Source organism: Lonchura striata, chromosome 22 (genome assembly GCF_050655825.1).
Source record: "Lonchura striata isolate lonStrDom1 chromosome 22, ASM5065582v1, whole genome shotgun sequence".
In the NCBI taxonomy this organism is placed as follows: domain Eukaryota; kingdom Metazoa; phylum Chordata; class Aves; order Passeriformes; family Estrildidae; genus Lonchura; species Lonchura striata.
This window is the reverse complement of record NC_140724.1, coordinates 7,675,620-7,702,270: the sequence shown is the minus strand read 5'-3', so window position 1 is coordinate 7,702,270 and position 26,651 is coordinate 7,675,620. Positions and strand designations below refer to the sequence as shown.

General features: G+C 52.6%; 1 protein-coding gene across 8 annotated transcripts; it reads right to left on the bottom strand.

Annotated features, from left to right (window-relative positions):
* Positions 1–335: 335 nt before the first annotated feature.
* Positions 336–26,651, bottom strand: OGDH (oxoglutarate dehydrogenase). 8 transcript variants are annotated; one of them, XM_021544848.4, is made up of 24 exons: positions 26,590–26,651; positions 23,111–23,359; positions 18,892–19,080; positions 16,459–16,549; positions 13,060–13,104; positions 10,524–10,639; positions 9,279–9,433; positions 8,720–8,866; positions 8,162–8,252; positions 7,115–7,294; positions 5,969–6,097; positions 5,257–5,436; positions 4,946–5,098; positions 4,175–4,277; positions 3,831–3,959; positions 3,396–3,546; positions 3,173–3,300; positions 2,907–3,085; positions 2,708–2,779; positions 2,106–2,228; positions 1,466–1,538; positions 890–1,053; positions 632–786; positions 336–551 (listed from the first exon to the last, which is right to left on the bottom strand). In XM_021544848.4, exons 2-24 carry the CDS (start codon positions 23,330–23,332, stop codon positions 431–433), a joined length of 3,096 nt encoding a protein of 1,031 aa, XP_021400523.3. In that variant the 5' UTR covers positions 23,333–23,359; positions 26,590–26,651; the 3' UTR covers positions 336–430. The 8 variants fall into 8 exon arrangements, with proteins under 8 accessions (XP_021400523.3, XP_085415535.1, XP_021400522.3 ...); XM_085559409.1 differs by lacking the exon at positions 16,459–16,549 and adding an exon at positions 16,238–16,340; XM_021544847.3 differs by having other exon boundaries at positions 26,615–26,651.

The window sequence follows — 26,651 nt, the reverse complement described above, 5'->3', positions numbered from 1 at the left end:
TACACCTGTTTGGGCCCTCAGGACGTGCAGATGCACTATCTCCTTCCTCCAAGAGGCAGTGGCTGCACAGAGGCAAGTCCAAGACTGAGACGAACTGGGCAGAACCTGATTCATTGCACTGGACACCCCCACAGAAGAGCTGTGGGGACCAGCCCCTCTTGGGGGGTATGGGACACCCCCAGAGAAGCGCCCCAGGGACCAGACATGCCAGGGGTCTGGGGGGCCATGGGTCTTACCCACCATGGCAGCACGCAGCCCCCAGACCCTCATGCTCCCAGGGCAGCTGTACTGGAGCCACCCTGGCATGAGGCAGACAAGGACTCCAGGCACCAGTGTGGGGTTGACAAGATCTGTAGTTGAGGGGGGGAGGCGAGCAAAGGACAGAGAGATGAACAGACAGATGGAGGAGCATGCTGCGCCGCGACGGCGCTCAAGCCAGGTCCTTGAAGGCATCGAGGTTGAAGGCTGTATCGAGTAGCCGCTGCAGCTCTGTCAGGTGGGTTTTCTTATTGCCAGTGGCAGGGGCAGCTGCTGGCTCCCGCCCTGCATACCTACCAGGGAGAAGGTGGGCCATGAGAAGGGTCTGTACCGACCAGTTCCCTCCCAGCCTCTCACCACCCCGTGTCCTTACCAGACAGGCTTTGCACGGTTGATGGTGGTGCGAAGCCGGGGTTTGACATAGTCATAGTAACCCTGGTTCTTGTGCTCCTCCTGGCACCACACCAGCTCGGCAGCTGGGTATTTCTGGGCTTCTCGCTGGAGGAGGTCAAAGGGGAACGGGGAGAGCTGCAGGGGACACAGAGTGGTGTCACAGGAGACATGGGGCAGTGTCTCGGGGGCTACAGAACCCCCAGCCCACAGATCATGGTGGCAGAAGGACCCTACTCACCTGCTCCACCCTGGTGATGGCCACATCGGCCTCCATCTGCCGGGCCTTGCGCTCACGGGTCAGGTCATAGTACACCTTGCCAGTGCAGAACAGCACCCGCTTCACCTGCTCGGGGTTCTGGGCTGCAGGGCCACTGTCAGGGATGACACGGAGGAAGTGGGTGCCTGCCAAAGAAGAGAACGGCACCCTGAGCCACAGCAGTTCACAGCACTGTGCCAGCAGCCACTGCACCCACATGCCATGCCAGCCCCTTCCAGGACCCTGAGAGGCAGAGTCAGTTGACCCAGGTACAGCAGGCACAACTCCCACCACAAACCATCACATGCCACTTGGGGCTACCAAATCCCAGCTGCAAGTGGCTGTTGATGGAGGAAGCACCATGGAGCCAAGTCTCCCAAGGGTGCCAGGCTCAGCCTTAATGAGGCTCTGGTGTGCCAAGGAGGCCCTGGCCTCACTCGGCCAGCCTCCACCATGGGGAGGCTGCTGTCAGGCAGACTTTACCCAAGGCGACAGACTCCTGCCCTTCACCCTGCAGAGCAGCGTGGGAGAACACAGGCAGCTCTGTGCTACTTGTACCTGGCAGCATGTCATCAAAGCTGGAGCGGGCTTCGGGGTGGCGCAGCAGTGACTTTGGAGTGAAGATTATCAGCTGGAGTGGGGGAGAAGAGGCAGAGCAATGTGGTCAGACCTGCCAGAAACACCTCCCCTACAAGCCAGTGCTGGAGCAGCCACCTGCCTGCCCTCCCCTGCCCATCCTGCCTGAGCAAGGGAGCAGCTGCCAGAGATTTGCTTCTCAACTCAGCTGCAGTGTTCTGCTAGATTGGGCACTGATTCCCAACAGCACCAACCATCCCAGCTGGGATGTCCCCTGGGGAAGAGGCGGAGGGGCTTCCAGCCTGTCCCATGGCTAGAGCTGACTGGAACTGGCTGAAGTAGGTCATGTAGCAGTGTCTGTTGGCTTCAATAGCCCTGACCTCCCCATGGAGTTTGGGAAGGGGTCACAGCCCTTGCAACCCACATTGAGACAGCAGCCGTACATCAAGCGCCAAGCCAGTCCTGAGCACAATAAGCTCCTTGGCCAGGCAGCAGCCAACTGCCCATGTCTGAGGTGCAGGAAGAAGCTGCACCCAGCCCAATCCCAGTCCAGGGAAATATCCAACAGGAAGACAGCACCCTGCCTGGGCACCAAGCTGGGCATGGAGCTGCTGGCACTGACCGGTTTGCGGAAAGGCAGGAGGATCTGGCGCCGGAGGACGTGGAAGAAGTTGGCTGGAGTGGAGCAGTTCACGACAATCCAGTTGCACTCATAGAGCTGACGCACATCAAAGTCATCCAGCTTCTGTCTTGGCCAGAACGGGTGAGGGGATTTCAGGAAACACAAGGTACCTCTTGGCCTTGTGGCTCCAGTAGGAGGTAGAGGAGTGGTCCCCAGCCCTCCCTCCCCTCCCTCCTTCCCTCCCCTCCCTCCCCTTCTCTCACTCTTCAGAGCACACAGAGATCCTGGAGAGGCTCCAGGGCTGTGCTCTCCACCTTGGTCTGGCCATAAGGGTGGCCAGCAACCCCCTCTCATGCCACTTTCAGGGCCACCTCTCCCTTGGACTATGCCACAGCCCCAGGTTCCATGGAGGTGCAGCCTGGGCACCAGGTTCAGGCTCTTTCCCCACACCCTCCAGCCAGCATGAGACCAAGGCATCCCATGCCTCCTGCCATCAGCTCCCACTGTGCTAAGCCCACACGGGTGTTGCTGCCCTCCACTGAGCTCAATCCAGGGCACAGGAGGGCCAGGCTGAGCACCACACCATGGGGGCCACCACTCACAGGGAAGACATCAGGATCATCATTGCACATCTGCAGGAATCGCTCTGGGCGGGCAGAGGAGTGCTCGGGACCCTATGGGGACCAAGAAGGCGGAAGGTCATTGCAGGCCAAGGAAAGCATGAGAACCCGAAGTCAGGCACTCCCACATCATGAGTAGTGCCACTGCTGTCCAGGGTTCCACCTCCAGGGTGAGCCTTACCATGCCCTCCATGCCGTGGGGAAGCAGCAGGACAATGCCGTTCTGCCTGACCCACTTGGCCTGCCCGGGACAGATGAACTGGTCGATAATGCATTGAGCAGTGTTGTGGAAATCCCCAAACTGGGCTTCCCAAAGCACCAGGGCATTGGGACTGGCCATGGCAAACCCCAGTTCAAATCCTGAGAAACGGAAGAGCAGTGAGAGGGTTGGGCTGCCCTTCCAGAGTGGCATCACCCTGGGCAGTGAGCACATACCCACTCACTCACCCAAGACACCGTACTCTGACAGGGAGCTGTTGCAGACAGTGTACGGAGCCTGGTTGGGCCAGAGGTGGTTCATGGGGATACAGGTCCTCTTGTCCACATTCTGATCATGAAGGACATGGTGGCGATGGCTGGAAAAGGGAGAAGAGTAACTTCATCATCAGCCTTTGGATCCCTTCCAGAAGGGCTGGAATTGCCTTTAAAGCCTCCAAAAGCAGGGCTTTACCTAAATGTCCCCCTCTCAACATCCTGGCCACTCAGGCGGATGTGGATGCCCTCTTTGAGCAGGGAGCCAAATGCCATGTACTCTGCCAGGGCCCAGTCGACTGTCCGGTTCTTCACCATCTCCCCACGGGTTTTCAGAATACGGCTCAAACCTGCCGGGACAGGAACTGGTTCATAGGCAGCACAAGACAGAGCTCCAGTGACACCACGTTTGTTCCACAACCAGCCCACGGGTTTTGCTTGTTCTGAGGCCCTCAGGGCTCCAGGCAGGGTCTCAAGAATGCAGCACCCAGGGAGAGGATCCCCACCCTTGACCTGCTACCCACCCATATTGAAGCAGTCCAGTATGTCCCTTCCTTCCAGGCCACATCCCAGCCCTATCTCACATCTCTCCAGAACAAATGCCCAGTCTGGCACAGCTTTCACAAGCTCCTACCTCCATGGATAGTGAAATCCTCCACCGGCACCGAGCTGGCCACTTGACCAATGTGCGTCAGGTCCTCTTCATTGAGGCCAGTGGAAGGGCAGGTCATGCTCCGGGGCTGCCCGTCCAAAGTGAAGAAACCTGTCAGAGAAGGAGAAACACCATGCTGCAGGAGACGTGCCAGATCCATGGGAAGACCTCAGGTCACAGACACCCTCAAGCAAAGGTAGAGACACCAGGAACGGGAAGGGCACTACTAACCTCCCCTGTGGGGTGGCTCACTAGAAAATCTCTGCCATGGATCTAGAGAGGCCGGGTGCCTTGCTATGGCCTCTAAATCGCTGCTAGTGACTTACCTGGCCAAGGTGAGTCCAGCCAGTGTTTGATGTGCAAGATCTTCTCATCCTTGGATCTGGCATGGGCCTCCTCACAAATCTTATCGTACTTGGCAATTTCCTCCTGAAAGGCAGAACCAAGAAAAACATTAACGGGGGATCTCTAAACGAGGGTGTTGAGTCTGAGGACCTTGGTGAGCTTGCAAGGGTGCTGGAGGACAGAGGTGGTCCCAAAGCTGTGCAGTTCAGCCTCAGAGAGCACAGCCACAGCTGGGACCCCTGTACCCCAAGGCATAGCTCTGCTACGCTCAGAGCTGATATCTTGTGTCCAGTCCTACTGATGCTGAAAGGTGGTGCCAGGGCAAGCAGGGCTGGTGGAACCTCTGTGCCGTGAGCTGCCCAAGCAGCAGAACCGGGACAGGATCTGCCCCAGGTACCCGTGGCCACAGCAATCCCAAGCACCGAGACCTGCCTGTGCTGCAGTGGCCCAGAGCTGCATGGCCTGTTCCACATTGATCACAGGGTGATCCTTGAACTAGATGTTCCTGCACTTTTCAGAGCTGGCACAGTTCAAGGATGAGCCTTGGCTCTGAACTCCATCGCTGCAAGGTCTGCAGCACACACCCAACCCCAGCACAGCTCTGCCACCTTTAGGTTACAAGCACAAGAACGTGATTCTTGTAGGCCCATGTGGGCCCTTCATATGGGTCACACCCAGGTCTGAGCCATGAAAGTAGCCTGCCCTGGAGATACCACCAGCAGTTTTCCCCTTTCAGGCCCCGCAGATGGTACCTCATACTCCGGCTGATTTACCACCCCCTGGGAAATCAGCAGCTCTGCGTATTTCTGCAACACTGGCTTCTGTTTCCGGATCTGTTTGTACATCAGGGGTTGCGTGAACATAGGTTCATCCATCTCATTGTGTCCGTTGCGCCTGTAACAAACCTGCCAGAAAAGGAAAGATGCCTGCCTGTGACCTACCACTCCAAAAGCACTTGGCAGTTACCTGGGTCATGTGAGGGAGGGTCCTAAGCAGCCCAGGAGGGACCCAAGTACACCCATGGCAGAGTCCCAGCCTCAGGGACTTGTGCCACATTCCTCACCAAGTCCACCACCACGTCTTTGTGGAAGGTGCTTCGCCATTCTGCTGCCACATTGCAGACATAGACCACGGCCTCAGGGTCATCGGCATTGACGTGGAAGATTGGCGCGTTGACCACCCGGGCTACGTCAGTGGGGTATGGGGAGGAGCGGGCCATCCGGGGGTCTGTTGTGAAGCCAATCTGTAGCAAGTGAGGGCAAACAGGATAAGCACAGTGTTACCAACTACATTTGGGATACAGCTTTGCTATGCAGCTCCTTCTTTGGACACTGATATCACAGCTGGCTCAGCATGAGGCATCTGCACTTTGCTGTCCCAGGAAATTGTTCACACAGCTCCAACAGCAGCTCAGCTGCAGCTGCTGGGCTGCAGATGCATAACCTGCCTGTCTCCTGTGTCTGGACACAGTGGCACATCCTGATACCTGCTGCAGCTGTGGGGACAGGCTGGTCTCAGTGAAACACCTCTGGCTTCCATGGCAGCAGACAGGATCGGCCCTGTCAGACCTTGCACACTGAGTACCAGACTGGGCTCAAAAGCTGCTGCTGTTGAGCAGCTGTGTGAGAAGCACCCCCTGTTGACCCCAGGTTAAGGCTCCTGCCACAAACACTGGCAAGGGAAACAGCTGCTGTTGGTACCAGCTACTCCCTGCCTCAGAGCCTGCAGTGACAGCTCTGCCAGGGACCCACAGGCACAGGGTATTTGCTTCTCACCTGGTTGTTGACCACAACATGGACAGTGCCGTGGGTGGTGTAGGAGGGAAGGTCACTCAGGTGAAATGTCTCGTACACAATGCCTTGCCCTGCAAATGCAGCATCTCCATGCAGGAGGATGGACATCACCTGGGAGAGGGTAAGCCGTGGCGGTCATCAGGGACAGAGAGCAGGGAACCACCAGGAAAGGGCCCAGCTCTCCTCCCCATGAGCTTTCAGCATCCCAGAAAGGACATAGAGTAGCTCATCAACATATCCAATGCCTTCCCAGGGGATGGGAAGGGAGTCAGCCACGGCTGACACACCACTGGGCAGAGACTGTGGCCACCAGCACCCCCCCAGCAAGGGCAGCACACTTGGGGCACCCTGAGCAGAGAGCAAAACAACAGCCGGTATGCCCCAGCTGGGCAGCAAGTCCCATTCCCAAATACATACATCTCACAGCAAAGCCTTTTTCTCACTGGGGGGAGAAGAAGCCTGGTTCTCTCACACTTTCAGCCCAGAAGCCCCATGGGCAGCAGCAGGCCCAGGAGCTTCAGAGCCACTGATGTTATTTTGTCACCATCCCAGGGGCTGGCTAAGGACACCGCCTGCCAGGCGAGGACAGGACCAGTCTATTTATATCCAGCCCATGGGGTGTAGGAGGGAGGGAAGCACTTTGGATCTCACTTCCACTTTTTGGGATTGGAGACAGGTCTGCAATGAATCACACAGCAAACAGCTCCCCACAGCCCCTTCCCACCAGGGTGTGGAGAACTGCCTTCTGTTGCCAGCTCCAGCTTTCCCAGTCCCAGGAATGGTTATCTCTAGTCACACTGAGATCCTGCTGCCAAGCCCCCCAAGGTGTGGTGCTTGGATTGCCTTGGGGTTCCCCTCATGTCCCTTCTTCCAGTCATGAGCTGTGCATTTGCTGCGTCCACAGCCCAGCTCAGTTCAGAGATGAAGAAAGCAGCAATGGGAGCCTAGGGTGGGCAAGCACCTCCAAAAACAAAAGGGAAGGATAGGGGAGCAAAGCCAGGGTGACAGTAGGGGAAGGGGCCCATCAAACAGAAAGCAGACAAGTTACTTCACTTTCCCACCAGCCTGTCTCCACCAAAATCCATCCAGCCTAGGCCACGTCACTATACGCATCTGAGCAGCACTCACCTTCTTCCCCTCCGTGTCTCCACAGTAAAACTGCTCTGCCTTAGTCTTGCCTTGAACAACAGGATCAGCTGCTTCCAAATGAGAAGGATTTGCCACCAAGGAAAGGGTGATGTTCCTGTCAGTGACGCGGTTAATCCGCCGATGGTACATTCCCAGATGGTACTTCACGTCACCAGAGCCCTGGTGGAGGGGAGAAAAGAGTCACTCCAGAAGCATGAGCGGCTTATGGGGCATGGAAGGAGACAGAGAAGTGCTGACCCCAAGGCTGAAAGAGAGGAGCGTTTTTTGGACGTACTGCCACAACACAGCAGGCACTCACTGCAGGAACTGAACGGGCACCCAGGAAAGCCTGTTCCAGATGCCAAACCACCACCAACTTCAGACATGCATCCAGCCCATCTAAATAGAGCTGAAGGTGTGGGGGATGAAGCAAGTGTGGTGGGCTGGGCAAAGACTCTGAATAACAGGTAACACTTGCCTGAGCTCTACCCACACTGCAGCAGCATGGCCATCCATGATAACCATTCCCAATATGCAGCCACCTCGAGACCCTAGGCTGCTGCTTTCTCACCTTGATATCCCACTGAAGTTCATGACAGGATCAAACCAGCCCAGCCCAGCTTCCCAAAAGCCAAATCATCCCAGCTTATGAGGATGAAGCTTTGGAGCATGAGTTCATTGCAGTGACAGAGCTGCTTCTGGAGCTGCTTTAGAACCCCAGACAGGGACCAGGGGCGCAAATAAACTTCTGCTCCTGGCCACCTCTCAGCAACCACCCCAAAGCTGCTTCATGCCCTGGAGAGCTGCCAACAGCCAAGTTTGTGCTGGAGACAATGGCACATGTCACCCCCAAGAGAGGCAAGGACAGACCCATACTGGCACCTCTACAAAGGTTCCCATCACCCGGGTGTGCTTGCAACGTGGAAATCCTCGCAACACCGCTGCCACTGAGTTACACCAGAAGCAGTGGCACAATCCAGCCACAACCCTTGGGAGCTGCTCAGGGACAGGCAGCAGCAGCCTGCTGCAGGCATGGGAGAAGCTCACCTCATCAGCAGCCTCCAGCTTGGAGTCAAACTGGCAGAATATCTGCTCCAGCTCTTTCCTGATCACGTTGGCAAGAACATTCAGGCGTCCCCTGCAAAAGCAAGGCCACTGCTGACAGCCACTGAATGCTGATGGTGATCTACAACCCCCACTGCCACAGGCCACACCTCCTGTGATCGCTGTGGGGCCACCCAGATACAGGGACTCCCTAAGAGGAGTCTGAAGATCTCCCAGCACAGGGATGGGTTGGCCAACACAACATCCTACATACTTGCTGAGATGCCCCAGGGTGGGTAGGTGCTGGGATTCCAGCATGATTCCAGCTCTGACCTCAAGCCACCACCCCTCTCCAGATGAATTTACAAAGAAGCTGGAAAGACCCTGATGAGCAGAGAGCAGCCTCTCAGCTGAAGGCCTGAGCTCTTCAGCTGAGGCTCATCACCAACCAAGATCAATTTGGTGATGGTAGAAACCAATGTGCCCTCCAGTAGCAAACCCCAGCAGCTCCCCCCACCTTCTACGTGCACCAAGGAGCACCATGGCTAGAGGCAAGGTTACCTGTGGGGCATTCCCATGATCACATAATCCACTCCCTTCTCACTTGACTTATCAATAATGGTCTTTAAGGCTGGGATCAGCACTTCGCATCCCTCCAGACCAAAACGCTTCTCTGAAGACCATTTCCGATGGAGGAACTCCTCAAACCTAGGAGGCAAAGGGAGGGAGGGAGGGATCAATGAGGGCAGAAAGCAGAGAAGGGACAGGGACTGCACCAAGGGAGCCACAGCACTGACTGATGCTCAAGCTGGTACCATGCAGCGCACAACATTCACTTCAGTGTCTTCCCAGAGTTCAGCTGGCCATTTCCCCCCACTCCAACACCATGCCACACTTAATCCTCATTTTTAGACCTTTTCTTTCAGGCTCATCCACATTTTCAGGCTGTTTGCCAGCACCTCAGCCTGCCACACTGGCAGCTCAGCTGTGCCAACCTGCTCATTAAGCTGATGGCAACAGAAGATGTCATGATGTGACTCAGCTGGTGACTGCATCACTCTGGCTGGGAGGAAACCTCCTGGGGAAGATATGGGGAAGGTGAAGCCAACCCCCAGGGTACCTGGTAGAGCGGACCAGCCTGGCCAGCAGCGTGCGCTTCTCTTCATTGGTGAACTGCATGATGCCTGGGGTCTCAAACTTCTGCCGGATCCACTGGCACTGCTCCAGGTCGTTGATGAACATGAACTCCACACCAATGTGCTGGCAGTATGCCATCTGCTCCAACAGGAAGTGAGGGGGCATCAGACAACAGCCAGGGCTCCAGCACCTCAAACCCCCAAAGGACTGGCACTTGCAGCACCCTGCTGGCTCATAGGGCCAGGGGCTCCTCATTTCCCCATTTACCCTTTCAGCCAAACAGCCCTTCTATGCCAGCAGGGTGTAGCAGGAGGGGGATCCTGGGGGAACCTAGCCGCCAGCCCTGCAACAGCCCCACTTCAGAAGCCTTGCTTGAGTTGTATTCCCAGGAAAAGGGATGCAGCAGGACATGTTTCAGTATGCTGCAGGGCAGCTCGGACCATGCACATGACTCAGCATCAAGCTGTTTAATTCCCTTTCCCTGAGGGGCCCACAATCATTCCCTCAAATCCTTTACATCCACCTCAGAGGAGAGATTTTCCCTCTTCACGGCATCACTGTGAGCAGTCCAAAATCCTGTATCACAGGGCAGGGGAGAATCAGAAGAAGCTCCTCCCACAATGAGGAGCCCTTTCCTGCAGATGGGCTAAGATGTCGGCACAGTTTTGCTTCTTCCAAGGTCTCAGCAGAGATCATCTGAACAGCCTGCAGCGTGCCTGAGCTACTTGAGATCAGTCCAAGCACAGGAGGGGATGAAATTTGGCAGGAAAGGGGAACTGCCTGTACGAGCTGGAAGCCCCAGCCCCAGAGGTCTCAAACCTGCACCAAAACCCTCTGATGGATGCCCATGCAGGACAGCAACACTGCTGCAGTGCCAGAAGAGGGGATCACAGGCCTCCAGCCCACTCCGGTGCTCTGCAAGTACCAGCTGCTGTTTCAAACTGGAAAGCATAGCTGGAGAGGTTTCAAAAAAGGCAACATCCAGCTGCCTGGGTTTGCTCCACCTTGAGCAAACCAAGTGCATTGCTGCAATGCAGCAGAAAGCTGGAGACAATCAGAGCTGAGTGGGTTACTCGAGGCGACTCTTGTGAGTGGGGCGAGTGCTGATAAGCACTTCCCAAACTGAAAATCTTAAAATGTGCAGGCTGACCCAGGACTTTCCAAGGACAACTGCTCTGCCTCTGGCCCTGGCTGCACACAGAGCTGGCGAGACCCCTGCCCTCCTCACCTCGAGCCGACGGATGATTTCCCGGAGTGGAAGAGCTGATTCATTTCCACCGATGAAAGTAGTTGTGGGCAAGTGGAAAACTTTGTCGAGGTCAGATTCATCCAGACCATAAAAGCCTGCAGGATTTGTCATGGGTGGGAGAAGCAAGAGAAAGAAGGAAGGAAGAGGGACGTGGATACCATCACACAGGGACCAGGTACGTTTGGGAGAAGTGAGAAAGGGACAAAAAAAAAGCAGCATAAAAAAATAATAAGCATGGATGGAGCATAAAAAATAATAAGCATGGAGGTTTATATGAATAAAAACCAAGCCATAATTAAACGAAAAGACATTAAGCACAGAACAATTAGTTATTATGGAAGGCATCACAGGAAATGTACCACAAAGCAATGTATATGCATGGAAATGGGCAATTAAAATCCAGGGTGAGTCAGGGAGTTTGAAACCCCAAGAACACAAAAAACACACAACAAATTATAACAAAGGGGAGAGAAAAGAAACAGGAATTGAAGAGTCACCAAGCACATCAGAGGTATTGGCACACAGCGATAAATGAAGAGTCAACACAGAGAAGGAAACAGTTAAAACAGACACAACCAAACAGACAAAACCCCAAGGTGGAAGAGACAGAGAAGCAAGAAAGAGAAAAGGCAACAGGGCTCTGATGGACTCTCCTGAATAGCTCAGCCCAGGAGCAGGGTGGTCAGCAGACATTCAGAGGTTCGGCTGCCCAGGTACCCTCTCACCCCAACCAACAGCTTTTTAATTAGAGCTTTTGCCTAGCTCTGCTCAGTAAATCTCCACCCTTTGGTGCTGGCAGCTGACAATTTGGAGGCAGCTCCTCCTACTCATGGTATGGGGCTGTGGGGAGCTGAGCTGGGCCTGGAGAGGGGCCAAGCAGGCCTCAAGAGCTGGAGGTTGGGATTTAGGGATGCAGGCGAGTCCTGCTGTACCCCAAAGCCATCAGAGATGCCTCACTACCCGCTGAAGCTCAAGGCTGTCTTTGGGGAAACTGAGGCACAGAGAAGGAGGGGCAGTGCTGATCTCGCTAAACCAATGCAGAAAGGCAGAAGCAGGTCCAGGAACTGGAGAGTCCCATGACCCTTCTGAACCAGGAGCTTGGACGAAGGACTCAGTCCACAGCCCTGGCACCTTTTTCAGGCTTCTGCTCATCCCTCCCGCACTCCCAACAAGGCCTGGTCCCAAGGTGTTTCCTAACCCCAGGGCAGAAGCTGCAGCAGACACACATACCACTACTTCTCCCAGCTTCCTCCAAACCAGTCCAGGACCCCAGATTTTAGAGAGGGAGCTTTTAGAGGACCTGTTCTTTTAGAGAGGGGTTGGGGAACACCATCTAAGCATGGCAGGGCAGTGTGACCCACCTTCCTCAGAGGAATGGGTGGCAAAAACTGGCCCCTCCTGAGCTGGCCCCTTCATTGAACTTCATCTTAAAAGTCTATCCCTTGCTGACTGGTCAGGAATGGACAGTGAGCTGTAGACAGCCCACTCCCTGGAAGTGTTCAATGCCAGGCTTGGAGCAACCTGGTCTAGTGGACTGGGTAGTATGAAAGGCCCCTTCCAGCCTAAGCCAGTCTGTGATTCCATGATGACAGGGCTGCTCATGGCTCGTTCCTGTGCAGCCTTGAGGGGCGAGTCCAGAAACTGGGAACACTCCAGTCAGCCTGTAGTGGACACATGCCTGGCTGCCACTGCTGTTCATCCCCTCTGCTCCTGCCACACTAGAGTCCCAGGAGAGGGAATTAAGCCAGACCCCAGCAGCTCTGCTCCAGAGCTATGCCTAGGAACACTGAACCAGACAGGAATTGAGAGTTTGGCCCCATGTCTCTGGGACTTCTCTTTGGTTCCCATTCAAACAGAAATCCCAGAGAGATGCAGCAGGGAGCATCCCACACAAACTGCCTGTTGAAGGGTTTCAGGGAATCCTCAGTAAGTTGCTGAAGCTTGCAGACCTGCAGCACAGGGCTTTGGCTTATTCTGCTGCGATGCTTTGAAGACACTCTGGCACACTTTGGGAGTATCAGATTTTACAAGGAGTTTTAGGACATTTAAGCATCTTTGCTTCTTTGCTGCAACCTGACAGCTCTGACAACACTCAGTATTTATAGGCAGCAACACCATTGGATGGAGGAAGGCAAGGGACAAGATGCCAAATTTTCCCTGAGACAAAACCAGGAGAAGACAGCTTCGATTTTTGGGAGTCTTGAACCAATGAGGGAGATTGAGGCCTTGTAAAATTAATATTCACAACAAAACATGTACTCTAGCAAGCCAGGCATGCAAGCACAGTATAGAAAAGGCCAGCAAGGCTCAAACTGAGGATTTATACAAGGCAAAGTGTACTAACCACACACCTACATCAAGACTTTGAGTAGAAATTAAAAATAAAACATGCCACAAAACTCAGAAGTGGTGAGAGATGGGAGTGGTCCACTTTACCAGCTCAGTTCATGCCCAGAATAACCTATTCAAAGAGAGTCCTGCACTCCAGAAGGTTAAGGGTTCATTAATTGCATACCTCCTACTGTTAACACTCTCAGCCGCTCCTTGAACACTGCAAGGTCTGGGGAGGGCAGGGAGGGGGGATGTAGAAAGGGACAAGACAGAGAGATGCAGTCAAAGTTAGTATAAAAAATCTGGCACTGTGAAAACTAGTCATGGAAAGCACAAGTCAAAAAAATACAGTATTTAAAATACAGGCAAAATCCAACAGAGGCAAAAGGGCAAGGATGGAGGATGACTACACACTAGGCAGAAGAGGAATCTTCGTGGGAAGTCTGATGAGAGGAGGGAGGAGCAGGAGGGGAAGGGGGCATCAGACACTGGGGAGTAGTTGAGCTGCACGGTTTGAGATCTCCTTTTGCACCCTGATGGGAGAGAGGGTGGCCTGGCATCTTCATTTGCCACGACCGAAAGCATCCTGCCAAGCTGCATCACAGGGACTGGGACCCTCTGAAGCTGGGAGCTGCCTCCCACCAACACCTGCTCCAGAGGGTTTGCTCTGCTCGTGCTACTGGGAGGATTTCAAGGTCAACCTATGGAGGTAAGGCTGCTGCCTTTGCACAGAGGAGGACTGGGGTGTTGACAAGCAGGCAGTTCATAAGGAAGACAGCAAAGATGGCAGCACAGCAGGCATGCACAGCCGTCTCTCTGGAGCATGCTTGGTGCAGGCAGGAGTGCCGGCACACTGCAACAGTGGGCAAGCATGAGCACCAGAGCTGCCTGCCCAGCTAGGTTAGGTGACCCAAGTGCCTCAATCTCACCTAGGTTACAAAAAGACTTGGAAACACTTGTCATTTGGGTCAGCAGGGAAAATCAGACACTTCCCCAAAGTGGGGAAAAGGAAGGTGGGAACACCTCAAGCCCAGGTCCCTGCAGGGACTCGCCTGGCTCTTCCTGAGTTGGAGGAGGATTTCTATCAATTTCCCTTTGCATGAGGCAGAGGCAGCTGCCTTCCACGGGGAGAAAGACAGACAGACAGACACTTAGACACACACAGTCTTCCACACACCACCTGAATTTCAGTGTACTAAGGTACTATTTCTTTCTTTCTATTTTCAGGATCATACTGGGTTCCTGTAGTCATCCTGTCCTTGTTTTACACACTTACCATGCCAGACCAGCTGCAGTGGAAGACCAGGATGAGATTACTTGCATTTTTTTTAAATAGAAAAGACAAGAGAAAGGGGAATTGGGTGGCTCCAGCCCCACCACTCCTCAGAGTGAGTAGCCCTGGGTAGGTTTTCTCTCTCTGACACTTTCCCCGAAGATTGAACTGCTTAATCCAAAGAGAGCTTCCAAAACAGAACCAAACCAGTTGCTAAACAAAAAGCAATTTAGAAGAAGGATCAATTTCTGCTATTAACAATTCAACTCATTTGAATCACAGCACTGCCACTTAAACTGTTGGCAAATGTGATCACACTACAAAAGCTGACCTTTAAAGGACTTTGCCGTTCAGAAGAGGAAACAAGATTGTTTCCAAGTTTCAAAACAACTCCTGTTATTAACCACCCTGTTAAGTGCTACACACTCCTTCAAAGCAAAAAAAAAAAAAAAAAAAAAAAAAAAACCAAAAAAAAAACCACCAAAAAAAAAAAAACCAGCAGGATCTGCTTACAAATTGGCTTTTTCTGCCACAAGCAGGCAAAACCCAACCTTAGTTATAGCTGGAGTTCTGTCTTCTGCACCACCACAGCTCCTTCCCCACTTCCTGAACACTATTTGCAAGCTAAGTTCATTCAGTTACAGCTAGGATTGACTAGATGAGGTTTTTCAAGATAAAAATATCAAGGGAAAATTTATTCCATATAAATAATACTTAGAGTAAATAAAACAAAGTCTTTTGCTAAGACCTAGCCACCTGAGTGTGAGGTTCCACCATGAGACACAACCCCAGCACGAGCTGGCAGGTGCCACCATTATATCTTGTGACCAGGACTCGTTATTTCCTATGAATTCATGGATCCCTGGGAAGCAAATCAACACCACTAGCCACAATGACAGGTATTTTAATATCAAAGCCACAGATTAACAGAGATTAAGCTTAAGGGCTTGCTCAGACACAAGAGATCCCATGCTGAGGCTCCTTCCAGCTAATGCCTATGGACTATCTACACCTGAATGCTTCCCACCACAGTGAGAAGCATGTCAGAGTCCAGACTATGGGATGAAGCAGCTTCCTCATCATCCAGTGAACTGGTCCAACCAAAACCTACTCCCTTCCCTACCTCCCCTGGTACATGTAATCCTGTCCGAAGGTCCAGCAGGTCCAGGGCTGGTGTCCCTGTTGCTGGCAGATGAATAAGGAATCAAGGCGGTTTACATGCACCGTGCATTCTGATCGGCTGCTTCGATTGGTGAGGTTAGTAATCATCACTGCTGCTCTACTCTACGTTAGGAGCATGAGCATGCCTCTGGAGCACTCGGAGTGCCAGGGAACCACCCTGGGAAGCACCAGTGTGGTGACAGAGTTCAGCAACCTCATCCTGGCTAGAAGAATGGTAGCAAACTACAGAAAACAGCTCTAAAGCACATGGAGAGGTGCTGGGTTTAAGCACTTTCAGATCAGGATTTCAAGTCCTGAGAACCACACACACTTCTGTACAACACTCATGCAGCTCTCACTCAAACGCGTTGGAATTTCCACCTCTCTACTTAGACAGGAATGCATCCCAAAGCTTCCTTGTTATGATCACCAGTAGGAACTCATAGCTCAGTCTTGGACAAAGGGCAATTAAAGGATATACAGATGCTGGGGCAAGCTGGAAGTTCAGGAGAGCAGCCTCAGCCCCGCAGAGATGAACCCAGTACATTCACTCCCAACTCTGAGGGTCCCCAAGGGCAGCAACAGGAGCTGAGAGAACAAGCCTCCAGCTCTCACCCAACAAAAAACCTCTCTGCTTTGCATTTTTCGAAGATGCAATTGCTTCCAGCCCTTCTGGGTTTTTGCTTCTGGGTGAGCAAGATCAGTGATAACACTGTTTGGTACTCATTGAAGAAACATGAGCTGAGTACTGGAGTGACAGCCGGAGGGTGGCAGGACTGCACTGCTGCTGCTACCGGCAACTACAGTTTTAGAGTGATCATTACTAAGGAAACTTCAGACCCCTGGCCTGTGAAGCAATCTACCTACGAAGCTGTGAAATAGAGGGGAGCTCAAGCAATGCAGCACCAACTGCTCTCAAAGCCCTCACCCAGTTTGTCTGTGGATGTGATAATATCGGCAGGAAGGGAGGAGTCCAGATCTGCATCCAAGATGCCCAGTGGATCGAGTTGTGCTACATGGTGCCCTCGAATCTATGAAATGCATCAGGAATGGAAAGGAGAACAGGAACCAAAAGGGAGAGAAAAACAAAAGAGGGGAGGGGTAAAAAAGTTAAATTACATTAGAATTAATTTGCAGAGTAATTCTCACCGACGTTTGGAGAAACAGTTACTGGCGCATCATCAAAATTTACACAACTAATGCCGAGAGGATCAAGCTTTGCAATGTGGTGACCCCTGACCTGGAAGCAACAACACAGATTAGTCATTAAAACAAGTTAACTGAAGAGACATTTCTTTAAAAAAAAAGTTAGAAAATTTAATTCAGAGTTTCCCTCTTTACATTTTCTGCTGAGCTACCTCAATTCTAGTTGCAGCTAAATCCTGCAGAAATTGGGTTTACTGTCACGTACAGCACACAGGAGAGTGCTAACAGCCATCAGGACTGCTCTGTTCTACCTGACACCAGGTTTGGCAGGGGTACAGGGGGATGGCAAGCTCCTTCACAGCAGAGACAGCATCTAAGGGTCTCCTGATGCTTTCCCAGTGTCCAGCTTGGGCAGCTCCTCTCTACAGATGCAGTACTTCACACTGATGGTCTCCTAAGAATCACAGGTACATGAAGAAGCAATTTGCCCAGAGAAGCTGTGGCTGCCCCATCCCTGGCTCATGTTCAAGCCGAGGTTGGATGGGGCTTGTGGAGCAACTTCAAAGGTTGTATGTGTCCTTGCTTGTGGCAGGGGGTGGCAGGGTGAAACAAGATAAGCTTTAAGGACCCTTCCAATCCAAACGATTCTGGGATTATATGAATTTTCTGGCTTTTGGCAGATATAAGTGTTCTCTTGGCAACAGAGCAAACAGGCATTGCCACTGGCAGCAGTAGCTCCTGAAAGGCCAAGGAACATGTCTGAGGAACGTTTGCCCAGATGCTCTGCAGCAGGTCACAGTGTCCCTCTGGAGAGAGGAGCCCACCGCAGAAGCTGGAGCACTCTCCTGTGAAGGGCCATGGAAATAACAAAGAGCTTTTGTACCAAGGGAGTCCTGACAGCTCCTGGCAGCAGCAGTCAGGCCAGGAATTCCAATGCTGGGTCTGAATCCACATTGGGTACCACAGAGAACAGGAGGCGATGAGGAGTTCTGGGGTTTTGCTGCTGCAGAGGTAGGTACCCACAGACAGATCCTAGCACATTAACTGGGTAAACTCAGGTCATCTTGGTGGCCAGCACTCTCCAACTGGTGAGTCACAGGTTACTCCTTGACAGTTTCAGGCTCAGCAATGCTGGGAATGGGGCAGGAAATACAACTGCCATGGTACAGGGTGCAGCCTTCCTTGCAAACAACACTCTGGGCATCAAATCTGCTACCAGTTAGGAAAAGCACTCAAATACAAGTGGATTATTAAACCTCTTGTACAAACCAGACACAGTGCTCTGAACTTATTTACTAGAGCTCATTCCTATTTAGAGCATCCCGTGGGGATTTTAAGATGTGATTTTTGTGGTTTTACCAGCCAAGGAGCCTGAAATCAGTCATCAGCATTAAGGCAAACTGAGAAGAAAGCACCATTACCCCTTGCTCTCTGCAGGGCCAGGTGACATCATAGTCCTGAGCACTGATGGCCACAGGACAGCTCCTCTGGGCCAGTTCTGGCTGTGAACCATTTGCTTGTCCATCTCTCAGCAAAGCACAGGGGTGAGTCCATCACATAACAGTCAGCAGGATGGAAGCTCACCATGCTGCTCCCCATGGCCAGGATGCTCTCAGTGGGACGAGGAGGCTACTTAATCCAGCAAACAGCTTTGAGCTGGGGACAGCTGGTGGCTTTTAGATTACCTCAGCAGTTTGCAGGTACACAGAAAATCCTCAAATCAGTGGGAGAAAACACCTTTTTCCCCAACAGGAGCCATGCTGTTTGTTAGTGTCCATATGCAACACAAGCCAAAACAAGGAATAAGAACGATGCTCCAAGGGCTGGAGCCTCTCTTCTCTGGAGTCAGGCTGGGAGAGATGGAGGTGTTCAGCCTGGACAAGAGACAGCTCTGGGGGAACTCAGAGCCCAGTCTAGTGCCTAAAGAGAGCTGGAGAGGGAGTTTGGACAAGGGCCTGGAAGGGCAGGACATGGGGAATTGGCTTCCCACTGCCAGAGAGCAAGGTTAGATGGGTATCAGGAAGAAATTCTTCCCTGTGAGGGTGGTGGCCTTTTATTTTAGGACCTTGGAAGTTCTGTCAGCAACAGTGGGAAGCAGGATGGGTGCTCCATGACACTGCTAAGCATGGCAGGAGCCCACAGCATTGGGGCAGCATTCCAAACAGCAGCAAACCACCCAGTGTGGAGAAGATCTCCCCCTCCCTGCCACCCTGTTTCGATGACAATAGCTTTAATCTTCTTATTGTCCAGCAACATATTAGCTGAGTTTCTGCCCCAACAGAGCAGCTGCTCCTATTCCAAATGAGGCAGCCCAGCTCCTATCCTTCATGCTCTCCATGCAAACATGTGCATCATTCACACTAACTCCAGCCCACCTCAGCCACTGCAAGCCCCTCTACAAAAGATGTGACCCTCCTTGGCACAAAGTCCCCTTACCTGATACGCCCTGATGAGAGATTGCACTGCAAGATGGTCCTCTACCAGTTTATCCACATTAGGCTGAGCCTGAATGAGGGACTGGGCTTGGGACAGGGTGGAGAGGCTGGTAGTCAGTGGAGGGGGGCTTTGGTAAGCCGTGCCTGGAGCAGCTCCAGCATTGGCGTTGCGAAAAAAGATGTCCCATGACTAGGAAAAAGGAAAGAAGAGTGGTGACCAGGGTCTTCACTTGCAGTCCAAACACCTCCTCAAGGTTACAGAAGACTCAACTTTACTGCCAAAGCAGGGGACAGAATTGCCTCCTCCCCTGTACCTCAGCTCCATGCAGATGCTGCTAAGAGCACCCACCTGCCTTGAACAAAAGAGCACTGATGATCTCCCACTATTCCAGCTGCATCACTACCCACCTCCCATCCATCTGGATTGTTTCTTTTGGCATGAGGCCAACCCCAGAGCCACCCCTCCTTTGGCAGTGGCACCAGGACAGGACAGTGATACCCCATCCCTTGGCTCTGCTCTTGGAACTGAGCAACAAGCCCCAGCCTGGACTTCCAGCTCATTTTCTTCTCCCCAGGGGAGGCCACTGCTCTCTAAACACCCCAGTATTTTCTGAAAAATATTTCTGCCCTGTAAATACATCTCTTCTTCTTTCCATGGTCTGAATGGCCAAAGACCTAAATACCAGCATAAGCTGTGTTGTTCAGCCCTCAACCAGCAATATTTTTATTTTTCTATCTCTTCTTCAATTTTCCCCCATCCTTTTGGTGACACCAATAACAGCACTACAGAGGTATTCCCATACCAGCTCTCCCATGCCCAGAACAAGGCAGCTGCTGCAATGCTCCTGTTCCCTTTGCAGATGGGAGTTTTTGTCCCCTGGAAGCAGGGTGGAAAGGACTGAAAATCTGCCCTTTGCTGGAGTCACCCCAGCTGAGCTGTTCCCCCAGAGCTCCTCCAGTTACAGCACCTATCACATGCCCCAGGAAGGTATTTCCAGTCCCAATTCACCCAAATACCCCATTGTCCCATCACATGGTGAATAAATTTAGAAACAGGTCACGCTAAAGGAATATAAATAAGATCTGGAACATTTTGACACTGATAAACAATCACTCCTCCAAGGGGAAAATAAAGGGAAGACAGAAAACACCCAACCCTGTTCTGACTGCTAAAGGAAATTTCAGTGGGAAAAGAGGGAGAGCTGCTTTTTGTTCCACCCCAGCTTTTCCCTTCCACAGGCTCACAGAGCTCCTGGGTACCCCCAAAGCCATCAGCTCCTGTAAACAGAGGGACAAGCACCCAGGAATGGGCTCTGTGCCCTTGGGATGGAGAGGAACCTGGCTGGATACTTTGCTTTGGTTTAATTTTGGTTTATGTACTGGCAAATAAAGACAGGCAAGAGAAAAGGAGCACCTGTCAACCTGAGAGGGGGTGATGGGGACAGACACGGAGCCAGGGGTGTTGCCCTTATAACCTTCTCCCTTCTGCCATTCATTTCTCTTGGAGTTGCAATTAGCTTCTGTTTTGGAAGAAAAAGTTCACTTTAAACTCTGCAAACAAGGTGTGGCACTTTCACTGAGTGCTTTATTGCTCCACATAATGATGCCTGCATGGCACAGGGCAGGCTAGGACTGTGATAAGGGCCATAAAGACATCAGCTTTCAACTTGCTGCAGTGGTTTTAAATTCAAGAGAAGGCAAGGGCTATCCCATGGGTTTCTGAGGAGCACAAAGGTGCCTCTGGAGCTCACATCTACCATGGGAGAGGCTGCCCCATCAGAGTTATCCTGCTTTATCATGGAAAGGAGAACTTTGAACTTAATCCAGCACTTGCCAAAGGTAACAGCAGTAATAAACTCAGGGATTATCGTCCTCTGACTTTTCTGTGCCCATGGCAGCTCTGTGAGTGCTCCACTTGCTTTTATACCCTGTATAGATGCATACAGGATATAAGATACATAGATATACATTTTGGCTCAGATTCAAGGCATTTTCAGACAGTCCCACAGCTGCAAGCCAAAACATTAGCCTGGACTGGCTTTCCCAGTGCTCCTCCATGCACTGGCAAAGCGGGATTGGTGAACCAGCTGCCTGCCACACACCAGAAGAGTTCACTCTTTAGGTGGATCCTGAGCTCAGTTCTGTGACTGGAGCTCAGGGCAGGCTCCTCTATTGAGAACAATCCCAAACCAGCTCACCAAGCCAAACCAGCACCTTCTACCAAATTCAACTTCTGAAGAAGGGTGTGGGCTCATACTGTCATGTCCCAGTTTCTCAGCTTGGAGATCAGGCATGCACACCAAGGGAAGAGGGGTAACATTTCCCATCAGCTTCCATTTGGAGCCGAGGTACAGGGGAGGAGGCAGTTCTGTCCCCTGAAGCACTGAGGGTGCTTCAGGCTGGGACGTGCATAAGGGACAAACTGCTTCCTGCTCTTTCCCCTGCCACGGGCTCCAGAAGCATCAACCCTACTTGGCATGGCCTGCAGGTCTGGCAGCACTTCCTGCTCCAGCAGGGAGAAGATGATGAACGTCAGAACTTAAGGCTGCAGGAGGATGAGGAGTAGCCTGAACCAAATTTAAGGCAAATCTGATCTTTGCTGAGAGGAGGCAGTCAAGTAGCAACCAATACGTTCATGCTGTGCACGCTGCTGTGTCCTTTATCAACCCAGATAAGGACCTTCAGTTTTCTGAGGGTGATGGGATCATCAAACCCCTTTCAATTTAAAATCCCAAACATTGCAAAGTTAAAGGGTCTGTGTTAAGGGCTGTTTCATGTATAGATCCATGGGGAGACCTGTGTCCTGGTCACCCAGTTCAACCCAGACTTCAGGGCTGCTGCTTAGGGAGACTGAACCGACCTGAGATGTATGCAGGTACCACCCACCTGCAGCCACAGCTGTTTGGCCACCTTCCCTGAAGCACCCATGATGTTGCTTAGGGTATGGTCAAATGGAGGCCAGGAGGATGGTGTCCCCACTTTTAAGGGGACACAGACCCAGGAGCAAGCAGCACTGACTGACCCCATGGCAGCCCACCGGCACCCATACCCCATGCCTTCACCTCTTCTTTCTCCCACTCTAATTTTTATTATTTTACTGTTATTCTTATCCAACTCTGTTCATTGGACTTGAAAACTGGAGGTCAGCTAAAGGATTCCATGCAGAAAATGTCCTAAAATAACCTTTTTATCTTCCCTATTTTAAGCAAGCACTAAAGCTTGCTCTGCAGTTTAAGCCCCTGGTGTCTACACGGAGGAAATGAATTCAGGGTGCTCAGCTGGGACCATCACACCAGCAGCAAGCCTCAGAAGTTTTTGGTGACAACAGCAAAGGCACTCCAGCTCTTCCCAATTGAACAAGTCCCTCGTCCCTGGTGGGACACACCACAGCAAGGAGCAGCTGGTCTCTGCGCTACACAGGGATAGAAAAACCTCAGCCAGGTCCCCATGACAGCCTGACTCCATCCAAGAGCTCCATCCTAGCAACTGACCCTCCATCTGGCAGGACAGAGGACAGGAGTGGCACTTTCCTCCCCTGGGCAGGGCACACAGGCTGATGAAGCCTGCAAGCCAACACAACTAGAGACAGCTGCAAGCCCAGACAGAGCATAGCAGCTCAGCATCGGGGGACCCATGAAAAAGTGCAGGGAGCACAAAGGAGTGGAGAGGAGCTGCGACAAGGTGGAGTCCACGCAAGAGACAAGGCCAGAATGAGGCCAAATCTGTAGATCAGCAGTCTGGCTTTACACACACAAGCTCAAAGCCAAGCTTAGCTACGTCCGCCCCAAAACAGAATACCACCCATGCCTGAGACAAAAAAAAAAACAGTCACAATGTGGAGAATACCCTCCTTGCCCCCCTTTCCCCATCCTCCACTCTGGAATCAATCCTCTTGATGAGCCACCAGAGATGAAAAAATACAGCATTGGGAGCTTGCTACAAGTAGATTCCCAGAAGCCATTCCTTGTATCCACTTGTGATCCAGGATGCTGCCGATGTCAAGCCCATGGCGTTTCCTCTTGAACAGAAAAAGCTCCTCTTGGTTCTTGCTCAAGGAATCACTGCTGTTTCTTTCAGGCAAAGTGAGGCAGACGGACCATCCACAAACATCCAGCCCCGACTGATGAATTCACTCCTCCTCAAGAGGTGGTACTTACCTGCACCCACTGTTCAGACACACAGAGAAGTGAAGGTGATGTCCTGGCAAGGTTGATCCTTACCTTATGTACACTTTTGGGATTTTCCAGCCAAGCATAATACATTTCCTCAACATAGTTTGAACTAGTCCCACTCAGAAATGGCTCGGCAGCCACCGGTGCACTGTAGCACCTGAGCTGTTGGAACGTCCTGGGTGCTGCCGGTCTGTGTTGGGAAATTGTCTTTACAGTCTGTGAGGCCGTCAACGGCCTCAGTTTTGCTGCACAAGTCCTTAAGTTAAGCATTTTTGTCCCGTTGCCTCACACAAGTTCCTGTTGAGGGCGAACAGAAAAGTGGGTTACAAATTACTTCAGGAGAGCACTGAACAGAGACCACCCCCTCCTCAAGTACAGAGAACCGAGCTTAGGATCAGTTTTTAGTTTGGATTAATCCCTCCACCCTGTCCCACAGCACGGTCCCTGATGGCTTGGAAATACAGTTTTCACTCAGTACATTCAGAATGACCAGGTCTGCCTTTCCTATCCCTGGCAACATTGCACTGTCATCTCCCCTGTCATGACAGTGCGAAGCAAGTCTGTTTGGTGGGTACCCAACACCAGCCTCGAATGAGCCACTGCACACCAAAGCCACCCACATCTCTTGATTTCAGCTTCTTCCATCACTCTCCTTCCCAGGCTGGTCTGGGCTTCCGTGACCACTCTGCTTGTTTATTGTGATGTGCACCAGGATAATGCTGGGAAGAAACCATCCACAGGGAAAATCGCTTGCAAAGTAGGGGTATAGTAGTGCAAAGCACTTGAGAAGTGGGCTCCAGAAAAGACTGCTGCTCCTCAGAAGCCCAGACCCATGAATATCATTGCAGGTGGAAGATCCAGAGAGGGGCTCTCCCCTGCTCAGAGAACCCAGAAAAGTAATCTGGAGCCGGTGTAGGACCTCTGAGAGGTCTCACCTTGCAGTAGGGCATGTACTGGGAGGCCTGGGGGTTTGCACAGGGTCAGCCGTGGGGTTTGATGCACATCCAACCAACCACTGCAGCCCAAGGAAAGCGGTGGAAATCATCCTGAAGGAAGTGCAGGCACTTGGAGCAACTCCTCTTGGAGCTGCCCTTTCCACCCAGCTCCTCCCGCAAGAGGTAGGACCCAAGACTAGAGGTGACCCAGCTGGCTGGTTTCCATATCCCAGACCAGTTTAATGAGCAGCAGCCCAATGTCAAAGCAGTTACCATGTGTACACCAGATTAAAATGAAATTTCTTTTCCTAGTCCAGGGACTAGGAAAAGAACACACCTTCATGGCCAGCGTTTTGCTAGCCAGCCTTCCAGGTTTGTCTTGCTGAATCTAGTTCAGACACTGAGCTCTCCCCTGTAGTGACCAGTAACAGGACCCAAGGGTTGCACCAGGGGAAGTTTAGGTCAGGTATTAGAAAAAAGTTCTTCACCCAGAGGATGTCTGAACACTGTAACAGCCCCCCCAGGGAAGTGGTCAAAGCACCAAGTCTGAGAGTTCAAGAAGTGTTTAGACTGTGCTCTCAGGCACAGGGTGTGACTCTTGGGGATGGTCCTGTGCAGAGCCAGGAGCTGGACTTGATGATCCTTGTGGGTCCCTTCCAACTGAGCATATTCTGTGATTCTGTAGTTCTGGCTGCCCGGCATGACAGGCTACACTTCCCACTGCAAACTATAAGGTTTTGGTTCAAAGAGCCTGAGGAAGACCCAGATTCACCTGAATTCAGATAAAGTGTTTGACAGATTTACCCATAGGAAAAAGGGAACCATTTGTTGTTTCCACCCTGCCCACAATAACACCTGGCAAGGAAGGCCAGCAGGTGCAGGACCACAAGTGCCACAGCACTGGGAATTCTCCCAGTTCACCCTCATCAGATCTACACAGTACAACACACTTTATTTTTCTGAAAGGCTAAAAAAGTCAAGAATGTTCAGCCTAGAGAAAAGAAGGCTCCAGGGAATCTTTAGAGACCCCCACAGTCCCTAAAGGGGCTCCAAGAGAGCTGAGGAGGGACTTTAGACAAGGGCCTGCAATGACAGGTCAAGAGAGGATGGCTTGCCACTGCCAGACAGTAAGGTTAGATTGGATATTGGGAGGAAATTATTCCCTGTGAGGATGGTGAGATCCTAGTACAAGCTGTCCAGAAAAGGTGTGACTGCCCCTGGATCCCTGGAAGTGTTCAAACCCAGGGTAGATCGGGTTTGGAGCAACCTGAGCTAGCGCAAGGTGTCCCTACTTATGGTGGGGGGGACAGAACTGGATGATCTTTAAGATCCTTTCCCACCCAAAGCATTCCATGATTCCGTGATATTTCAGAGAGCCAACTGAATCTGGTGCCAGAGCACAGGCATGCATATGGGAGGGAAAAAGCTTTAGGACAGAAGTAGCATCATCATCTCCAGTTTCAAAACCAGTTCTGGTGCTGTCACTCAGCAGCATCCAGTGACCTCTCTGGAAAACAGTGAGGTTAATACCAGAGTTTGACCCAAAGTGAGCAGAACTAGCTGCTCTTTGAAGATCTCTTGAAGCAAAGGTTAGCTAGGAGCCTGGACAGAGAAAGGCAAGCTTGGAGCTGGGATGAATGCAAGTTGGATCAAAATAGAGAACCAGAAGCAAGAACGTAGGAAACCAAGTAGGAGATAAGGAATATCAGGGTCACACAGAAATGCAAAGGTCAGACTTCAAGTGCCAACTGAGGAGTGTGTAGAGGGGCAGCCAGTCACAGCTCAGACCTCACCAAAAGGTCATACCTCAGGAATGCCTGCAACAGATGACGGCCCAGAGTGCGCCAATAAGCAGATTAAAGTGCTAAGTGTGACCCACCGGCAGTCGGGTTGGGGACACCAGCCTAGAAGGCAGGTACTTGATAAGGACTTGTGACTTAGAAATACTTCCTAGGTTAAAAACAGCAGGAATTCTACCTTCTAGGAAGTGGTGGGGGCAGAGCCATCGGCTACAGCTACAGCTGATCCAGCACCGGGCACCGTCGGGCGAGGGCCTCAGAGCGGGCGGGGGCCGGGGCAGACCCTCCGCGTCCGCTACAAGGCCGACCCCGGCCCACCAGAGCCCTGCCGAGACGTCCACGAGGCGCCGCGGGCTCGGACGGCATTCCCCGGGCGGGCAAACGGAGCGGATCGGCCCCGCGGGGGAACCGGGGTGGGCGCGGGGGGCCCGGGGTGGGCGCGGGAAGGGGCAGCGGAACCCCCGCCCCGGCCCCGAGCGCGCCAGGCCCGCCTCCCCCCGCGCCCGCCAATCACCGTCCGCCGCCGCCGCCCGGGACCGGCGTCCCTCGCTGGCTATAGGCCCGCGGCGAGCAGCTGAGCCTTCCCATTGGCCGCAGGCCTGCCCATCTCGCCGCAGTCCCGCCCCCCTCGCTCCCCTCCTCCCAGGCGCCCAGGCGGCGCCAAGGACACCGGGGCGCGACCGCGGGCGACCGGCCCGGCGCGGCCCCCAGCGCAACCCCTGCCCTGCTCCGGTGCCAGCCACGGCCCCCGCTCCCTCTCCCAGCCCTCCCGCCCGGCTGGGTCCGGCCCTACCGTCCGGCCCTGCCGCGGAACCCACCGGCGCGTCCGCACACCCCACTCGTGGTCCCGGCTCT